This window comes from Eucalyptus grandis, chromosome 3 (assembly GCF_016545825.1).
Source record: "Eucalyptus grandis isolate ANBG69807.140 chromosome 3, ASM1654582v1, whole genome shotgun sequence".
Taxonomy (NCBI): domain Eukaryota; kingdom Viridiplantae; phylum Streptophyta; class Magnoliopsida; order Myrtales; family Myrtaceae; genus Eucalyptus; species Eucalyptus grandis.
Window position 1 is genome coordinate 62023479 of NC_052614.1, and position 9660 is coordinate 62033138.

The 9660-nt window shown below is 43.5% G+C and overlaps 1 protein-coding gene across 1 annotated transcript; it reads left to right on the forward strand.

Annotated features, from left to right (window-relative positions):
* The first annotated feature begins 4735 nt into the window (after window positions 1-4735).
* Window positions 4736-9660, forward strand: LOC120292028 (tRNA-specific adenosine deaminase TAD3-like). The gene is made up of 6 exons (XM_039309898.1): window positions 4736-4879; window positions 5010-5066; window positions 5196-5269; window positions 7229-7311; window positions 8177-8281; window positions 9049-9660. Exons 2-6 carry the CDS (start codon window positions 5062-5064, stop codon window positions 9658-9660), a joined length of 879 nt encoding a protein of 292 aa, XP_039165832.1. The 5' UTR covers window positions 4736-4879; window positions 5010-5061.

Below are 9660 nucleotides of genomic sequence, written 5' to 3' on the forward strand. Positions count from 1 at the left end.
AGCTTGCAGACTACTAGCTGAAACAAATGGGACGTACATTCTAATGTGTACATTACCATTCAAAAGTTCATCAATGAGAAATGCATTGCATGAATAAATATATTCAAATCCCTTGATAGCCCATCGAACGCAAATTTCTCAATTTCCATAATGATTGTAGGTTGCAACAATGTACATTCCAATCATTATCACAACACTAATCATCGAAAAATCAAACTTAATTTTTTTTTAATACATTTTGTCAAATCCAACTTTGAATTCCAAATTTAGAATCATCAACTCTATCATGGCCATTCACTCTATTCCCTAGTTTCTACATGTGAAAACCCATGAGATGAATTTGTTGATATATTCCACATGGTTCAATGAACTCGGTCCACAGGGAAGAATTCCCCTTCCCCCATTTTCACCAAAGCCGAGATGGTCTTTTGAAACCATCATACTTTCTCGGTTCCACCCTAATTAGAGACGATCGAATTTTAACATGCTTTCCACACCACCCCCCCCCCGCTTTTTCTTGCCCCCACCGAACCGTCCCCACGTCGGTCGATCGCCGCCGTCGGTTTCGCCAAGGCTCGAGACAAAGAGATCAGAGATCATCAGACGGCGGTGGGGGGGGGAGGGAGGGGGTTGGTGAGCGAGGAATGCGGTGAGGTGGGAGGCGTACGGAGGAGGAATCCGGTGCGGACAAGACGCGTACGGAATCAGAGGGGACGGCCCCAATTATTTCTCCCCGCACTGCCCCGACATTCATGATTCTCCTCTCTCTCTCTCTCTCTCTCTCCTGCAGTCTGTCTTTCTCTCCACTGTTCTTCTTCATCTCGATCTCGTCCTCTCTCTCCTTTGACTGGACATGAGGGCAGAACCCTCGGCTCTCTCTCTCTCTTCTTTCCCGCCTTTGACCATTCAAAGCTGATCCGTATAAGGAGAAAAGAAACAAAAATATCAAGTCATCACGCATATTAGATCTGAACCGTAGCAATTCATTGTTGCTGCACGATCAGATTTGTTTGAGAAGTGATACCAAGGAGACAAATTTGCAGGACCCCGTTTCATCGGACGATAAATAGGGATTTGCCTCCGCTTGCTCATGCATTCGAGGATTTTGATCTTTTGAGTAGTTTATTTACCTTTTCAAGGTCTTTTATCTGTTCAGCATGTGATTAACCCTCATGGCGAATGTTAAGAGTATTAGGGGTAAGCGTGGTTCGGTTCTAAGGAGACCGGTTCCAGTTCCCGGTTCTCTTTTTCGGGAACCGGTTCTCGGTTCCGGTTCCGATTCCTCTAAGAACCGGAACCGAGGAACCGAACTGGCCTAAGTTAAAAAATAAAAAAAAACCTAATCCCCTCCACGTCATTTCCCTCTGTTCAATCTTCCCCCCTTTCCTTTCTTTTTTCTCTCTCCCTTTCTCCTGACGTCACTTCCCTGCCCCCCAACTTTTTCTTTTCTCTCTCTCTCTCTCTCTCTCTCTCCTCTTTCCCCCCTCTCAGCTGAAACCCCCTTCTTCTTCTTCTTCTTCTTCTTCCTTCCTCTCGCCGGCTCTTTGCTTCACCCACCACCACCACCGCCGCCCCATGCCCTACTCACCACCACCTCTTGGCCATCGAACCCCCACCATCCACTCGCTCGTCCGACAAGCCGTCTCGCCGTTGAGCCCGACGAGTTGTCTCGCCGTCCGCGCCGCCGTGAGGGCCCGCCGCCGTCCCAAGCCACCATCACCACCTCTTGCCGCCGCCGCTCGGCCGTCCAAGCCGCCGTTGCTCGAACCGTCACCACCTCCGCCCGAACCGAGCTCTTCCCCTTGGCCATGGGTTGAGCCGCGACGCGCCGCCCGCCTTCGCCGTGCCCAAATTACTCTTACAACACTCGGTCTCACTATCTCATGACACTCTTACCTATGTTCTCTCTTCGCCCTCCGCTCGACACCGCCAAGTAGCATCCCCGCCGCGCTCGCCGCTCGCCCGCAGCCCGCACCGACGCCGCTCCCCGCTCCACCAGCTACTACCTTTCCCGCGAGACACGAATGCCGGCCCTTCTAATGCAGCCCCGCCGACTTAACGGTGGGCGTGATGAGTGGGTCAACCCGTGCCTCGCCCCCGCAGCCCCGCGACGCCGCTGCCGCTTCGCCGTGCCCCCCTCAAGCCCGCGACGCCGTTGCTCGCCTTCGCCGTGCCCCAAAACCCGCGAAGCCGCCGCCGCCTTCGCCGTGCCTTGAAGCCCGCGACGCCGTCGCTTCCCGCCTTCGCTCGTGCTCCCCGAAGCCCGCGACGCCGCTGCTCGCTCGCGTGCCCCGAAGCCCGCGACGCCATCATGCTCGCGCTCACCGTGCCCGGGAAGCCCGCGACGCCGCTGCTCTTCGCCGTGCCCCGGCTCCGTGACGCCGCGCTTCGCTTCGCGTGCCCCCGGCCGCGACGCGCCGCTTCCGCTCGCCGTGCCCCGGCCAACGACGCCGCTGCTCGCCTTCGCCGTGCCTCGAAGCCCGCGACGCCGCAGCTCTACCTTCGCCGTGCCCCGGCCCGCGACGCCGCAGTTCTACCTTCGCCGTGCCCCAAAGCCCGCGACGCCGTAGCTCTACCTTCGCCATGCCTCGAAGCCCGCGACTGAAGCTGGAGAAGGTGAAGATGGATGCATGAAGTCTGCAATTGGCATTGGAACCCTTCTTCAAGTCTCCTTTACACCCTCGGCCTTGCAACCGTCCCGAACATGATTAGAACCCTTGTTGATCTAGATGTATCACACCGCAATTCAGTGATGGGTGGTTTAAAATGCTTTGCAAAATTCTGTTTTCATTTATATTTTGAATGATTGGAGTCATTTTGTTTTTGGTGGACTGCGCATAACGGGCCATTCTTTGGTGATATTTGAAATGCTCCTTATACCCTAATTAGACCTTGAAGTTCTTATACCCTAATTAGACCTTGAAGTTCATGGAACATTTTAATGCGGGATGGTTTAGGTGATACAACCGAGTTTCTCTCATCGAACCACCGAAGAAGAGATAGATCCCTATAAAAGGTCTGGCAAATCTCGGTATGAGAGCAAGAGCTCCGTAACTTAAGGGGTGGTAGGTTTTAATTTAGTTTATTGTATCATTATGCATTAGTCGACCATTTTGGGATTCTTATTCGCCCGTATTTATTTCTAATTACCATCAGCACCATTTGAGAAAAGCACGTACATTATTTTGACTTCCAAACGATGATCGGGTTAATTGCCGATGCAAAAGGAGGTTGGTCATCAACTTGAAAATGACATTGGCCATAAAATTTTAGATAGTTCCATTTTCTAACAACCATACTTAACATGGGAGTAGGGCGAGGAGGTGGATTACACCGTGATGGATCCATTCTCATGTCTGGTCTCCTTGAATCGAGTTGAAGGTATTGTTTCAACTTTCACAAAACAGAATATTTTTGAGAACATTTTCAATTGGGTGTACTTTTTTTCTTCTCTCTCTCTCTCTCTCTCTCTCTCTCTCTCTCTCTCTCTCTCTCTCTCTCTCTCTGTGGGTGGGGGAGGATGCAAGTATGTTGTAAGTTTTGGTGAAGTGGTCTTCATCAAGAATTTGTTAGTGCAGCCCCAGAAAATTTCTACCATTCTCTTGCTACAAAGCTTGTTCGGGAATGCCATTTAAGGTCTATCCCTTTCTCTCGATTTATCCAGTCATTTACTCTTTTGCTAAAAGAAGTATATAATGGTATATGGATTTTGATCATAAATTCAGTGCCTTTCTCTCTTAATTGTAGGATCCGGGCAACATGAGACTCAATTTTACTCGAGAGAGCTTCCACCGCCTGATGATTCCGATGCCGTAAGAACCAGATTTCTCTTGCTTATTTTTCTATCACGACATTTATCCCACCGCACATTCCTTGGATGCACTCACATACCGCAAAATATCACTTGTTATCCCATTAATTATAAAGTGTGAATGAAATCACATTGCCAAGTAAGTTCACATATTGCTCCTTCGTGAGGCTAAAATATCTGTTTTCTGAATTTTTTTATGCTAGGATGATCGAAGCTTGTTGATAATGGCGCAAAGACAAGTACAAGCTTGTTGACTTTGGCGAAAATCTTTGGGAACTTGAAGATGCTTTAGCGAAGCTGCATCAAAGCATGAGCTGAGTCTTTGCTGATTTAAACAAGTTTTCCTAGGTATGCCACCTGCATAAAAGTTAGTAGGATAGCAGTGGAATGCACAATTTTTCCCACGACATCATTTGATAGAAGGTGACGAATGACAAGTTTGTTTATTATTGCTGCATTCATTTCCATTTTTAACTAAAAATGGAAAAAAAAAAAAAAGAACTTGTTGGAACTGGAATCGATCCGGAACCTGTGACAGGGCTATGTTGTGTTCTTGTCCGATTCTGACGGGTAGGTTCCAAGTGTTCCAAAAATGAAGAACCCGTACCCGAGGGTAGGTTCCAGGGTTCCAAGCGGAACCGTAAGGAACGGGAACCGCTCACCCTAAAGAGTATGATAAATGCTGTACTATTCAATAACTATAAAAGAAAATTACAAGAAATATCTTTCAAGGAAAATCAATTAAGAAAGGAAAAAAAAAAAAAAAAAAAAGGAGCCACTGTAACAGCAAATGGGCGTGCTTGAAAGTGAAAGGGCCAGTTCAGGCCCACAATTAGGCATGAGTTCTCTCTTCTCTCTCCGTCGAGAACGTCGCCGCTTCTTCCACTTTCAGCCGCCGCGCGGGCGAGCTTTGCCACACGCCGACGGCGTCGCGGTTTCCCGCCGCTTTTCGTGCTCCCGGCGACCGGAGAGAGCTGCGAAGAGCGATGAGCAGCGAGGACGACGATGCGTGGCGAATCGTCCACGTCCCCGGCAGGCCGCCGATTCCGCCTGATCAGCAACTCACAGGTATATTCTTCATGGACGACCGACCGAATCCTGAGCGAAAGATCCGAACTTGACGTGTTGCTGATGTGTTCTACACTTCGGAATTGCCGTTTCGTTGCGGCTTTTTTTTTTTTCCTTTTCCTGCATGCAGTGAACGTGGTCGCAGCTCAGATTGAGCAGCCGAAGATCACGAACACTATCATATGAGGTCAGCCTCAGTGTCTTATTTTGGATTTATGTGTTAAAGCTCGTTCTGACTTCTCAGAAATTGCTGTTTCGTATATGGTTTGATTTTCCGCTCAATTTTTTGGGAATCCATTGTTTGGTTGTTGGTTAGGCGTTTGAGTCAAATTGCGCCATTGGAGGACCTCCACCACGTGAAGCGGGTGAAGAAGAAGTGTCTCGAAGGAGGTACGTTCTTTGTTCATAAGCACATCGGTGTTATGTTTGTCACTGGTGTGATTGGTCACTTAATGATTTTGATATTTGAACATCATTGTTTCTTGCATCTTTGAAATTTAGTAACAATTTTGCTGTGCGTCGTTATGGAATTCGAAGATTTGTGAAATCATAAGGCGAAGCTTTACTCATTAACTGAACATAAGAGTAGTTGCTTAACTAGGTCCTTCTATTGCCTTTTGTTTATGGGTTACCCTTAAGAAGTTAAAAAAAAACCATTGAAATGTTGTTGTCATCATGCGAGGTTATTTAACAGGAACTATTTCATGCAAAGAATTCAATGTCTGTTGTTTATACTTACGCCTGTAGTTCTTGATCAGACATCGGTCCCGTGTATTTACTACTCTTTAAGTAACATAAAAGAGGGAATAGAATCCTCTGATCCATGCATGGCAATTGTCATTGGATCGAAGAAATTATATCTGAATTTTAAGTCCCAAAGTTATGAGAAAGCTTTGTCTGCATTGGAAGCAATTGCAAGTCATTAACTTGAGTATAACAAATCAATCAGCATTAGATATTTAAAGTCATATTCACATCATCAGTGTAATTGCTTGACAAGACACTTAGTCCTAAGCCGCACTCGAGTGATGAAGCTGAGGTTTTTGTGGATGGTTTGCTTATGTTTTGGGGTGAACGAGGCGTGCTCCTTGCCTCCTGTATCCTGCTGCTGCATATCCTGAATTTTCTTCTTCTACTGTCGGAAATTCTTTTGAGGGACTATTGTGAATACAAATTGCCTGATTCAGGAAGAATGTTATCTGATGAAACTCAAATGCTACCATTGGTTTCTGGTCTTTCGCTTTTTTCTAGTATGTATTAGCTATGCAAGGCATCGAAAACCTGATGAACAATTATGAAAGCAACCTGTATTGCTTGTTAATTTAAATGCTCAGTTTGTTGTTTTTCCTTATCAATCATGAAAATTGATTGAATAGGATTACAATACCTCTTATGTGCACATCATGTGCAGAAAAGGAACATTAGCAATGATGTTTACTCACGGAGCATCTTACCCCACCATGGACCACTAGCATATTTGACAATGAACTGCTAGCATATTTGACATCTGTTGATGCCTTTTCTCTTCTCCCATTTTCCAAGTTATAGAAAATTTTATTTGACAATTTCTCCCTCCTTTTTTTTTAATGGGACATCTCATTTAAGTAATTAATGTATATCGTGTGATATATCTATATAAAAGTGTTGCCTGGCTCAAGCTTGGGAATTTCTTTTGGTCTTTGTAGTTTTTTTTTTACAATACTTTATAGGCTATTTATGCCAAAGAGGGCTTCTTGGTGTTGGTTGTTGTACACTAATATTGTTTGCTCTATTATGTCCCCACATCCAGTGAACCGCACTTTCAAGTGAATAAGTGGTTGGAACATCTTTTACTGGTCGATAATAATGAAGCAATAGCGAACATCTGTATTGTCAACGGCATTAGATTCTGTAACATACTTCAGTGGCTGGATAGGATTTCACTGTATATATAGATCAATTTGGCTTTCAAGCCCTGAATTTGAACCAAGTTTCCATCCCTTGAATTTTTATCATTTTCTTTTTCATCATGTAACTTGTCTTTTTTAAAGTTCATTATAGCATGAAAAGAAGCCATATCCTATCTAATGTTAGGTGGAAGTGTGTATCCTTCTCAAATCTTTCAAAGTGCATAGATGATCTGATATTAGAAAGTCTATTAGTTGTTAAGAAAATTCTAAAGCTTTTTTTTTCTGCATGTCGTGCTTATCTTAATCAATATATATTTGTAATTCAAATATAAGCATAAGAAGATATACCACATAAGAACATCCTGTAACATGTAACCTGAAAATGGCGTTGTTTCACTTCATTATGTGATGGCAAATTGGCATTTTGTTCTTTGTGCTTATTCGTGCTAATTTGTGATAGGTCTGCAAATATGCTGCATCGTCAACGGAAGAGTGGGTAGAACAGTGCAAGCTATGGCCCACCTCATACCATCCACCAACCTAGTACGTCTCTTTTAAATATTCCCATCAGTAATGGTAATGCATGTTTTTTTTTTTGGTGAAAGTAATGGTAATGCATGTTCATGTCTTGAGATCAACATATTGCCATCATGTTTTAGGACATTTTTGCTGGTTTAGGGTATTTGCATCGGCTGTGCAGATGTCTCTGATTCTAATGTTGTCTCAATTAAAGGAGCAGGTTAAGGTGGTTTTTCCAGGATAACTTTCTTATGGATTTTGATATTCTCTTGGGCAGAATTGGGTGTTCATTTTATACTTTTTCCTCCTTCAGAATTTATTTCCAAGCAGATAACTTGGAAGTTGGAGTCTAAAAACCAAAGACTTACAAAGAGTTGCAGTTTGAGTGGCCATCTCAAATTTGATAAGTTTGTTTTTAGAAATTTAGGATGTGATTGATTTTACTTCGTTCTGCTGAGTTATGTTAGTTTTGATTGCATCTGGACTGAGAGGAGTTTGGGGTTATATATAAACCAGAGAAGTTACTTCAAGGAATAACTAATCAAGCCATCTCCATTATGCATAATGGCTGCTAATGAATCTTGGCTATAGAGACCAAGTGTTGCCTAGTTAATTGGAAAACACTCTTTGTAAGTCACTAGGCCGGGTTTAAGTCTTATCATTCTCCTCTCCCACTTTTTGCAATCAAATGTAAGCTCCACCTCTTTGTGTGACTCAATTCAATGGAGTTTGTGCAAATCTTTGGCCTTTATTTTAGTATTTCCTAATTTTGCTTCTTGTCAATGATCACAAGGAATTATCTGTTACTCTCTATGCATGTGTATAATGTGCATTTATACATACTCTATGTCATTACTGATTTGTTCTCTCAGCTTCTGATATTCTACAGAGCAGCGATATCAGTGGCATAACTGGGTTTAGTGATGAAGACTCACAATCAGTTGTAAGTTTTATGAAGTATGCTCTGGAATTGGCGAAATCTCATGGTAATATGGTAAGTGTTGGGGTATGCCCTTGACTTGCGATTAATGAATGTAACTTTTAGTGATTTCATCAAGTTCGCAGCTAATTATATCTCTGGCTAGTCAAGATCTCAGAGTTCTTGAATAAGAGTACTAACCTGGCCTCCCATCTTACCAAATAAAAAAGAAAAGAAATTCTCTTATACATGGCAATCATTTCTTTCTGAGCGTTATACTGCTTTGACATTTTGTGAGACAATTTGGCATGCTCTAAGGCCTTCCTTTGGCGCTACTTTTTATTTTCCTTTGAATCAGTATTATGTGAAGTTAAGCACATCCAAGTACATGTTCAACGAGTATCATTTCTAACTGCTCCGGTGTTTGCACTTCAACAATTTTCCCATCAAGCCATAGAGGACTCACCATAGCTCGCATTAGCTTTCAAGAATCATTTTCGGTTTGGTAAAAAGAAGTGAGATTTACTTGTTGCAATTAACTTGACAGGAATGTGAAGTTTTTGTGTGTCATATTTATTGACTTTGGTTTCAAAAACGAGAAGAAAACTGTTTTATAATAGTGGAGAACAATCCGATCATTTTGAAGGCTGGGTCCTTTAGACATTTATCCCTTGAAATGTTCATGCATAGACTTAGTAAAATAGAGGTTTCGAAAAGGAAATGTAGTGCTTCATCTTGCTCCCTAATTGTGCGTCCAACTTTGTTTTATGCTGGTGTGGGAACTCTTACGTTGTGGAATTTGCACAAATTTTGCTTTTGTTACACCCTTCTCTCGTCTACAGGTGGTCAATGCTGCAGCAATTGTAGATCCTCTATCTAATCAAGTGATTGCAAGGGCATGTGATGAAGTCTGCTCTTGGCAAACTCCAAAAACAGAAGTTGGTGCTGAATGTAAAAGTTCCACCAAATCTTGTGCTGAAATGACTGGATGGATAAAACATGAATCATGTCTTCAATGCTGTTCCTCAGGTGGGGCAGAGCAAGTTGAGACATCCATTTCTTGTCTACATCCACGACAGTGGGTAGATGAACAGACTGGCAGGAGCTCTTCATTTTGGCACCTGTTGCGACACGCTGTGATGATGGCCATTGAATCATCTGCTGCCAGGGACAGACCCTTATTCCCTGATGTGAGATACAAAGATGAAGCTACCATAGAGGAGTATATTCTATCTCCTGCAAAATCTCAAACAAAAAGACGGAGAACTGATGGCAATGACGTAAGCTTTTCCTCTACATGTGAAGGAAATCCTGGCAAGACTTTCTATTCTAGCATGACAAATCTTGTGCAGTATGGAGAATTTGTGTGGACGATTGCCTTATTTGAATGGATGAACCCGTTGAAATATCAATGGTTCTGTTGCCAATTATTGGAAAAATTGGGTTCACCTTAA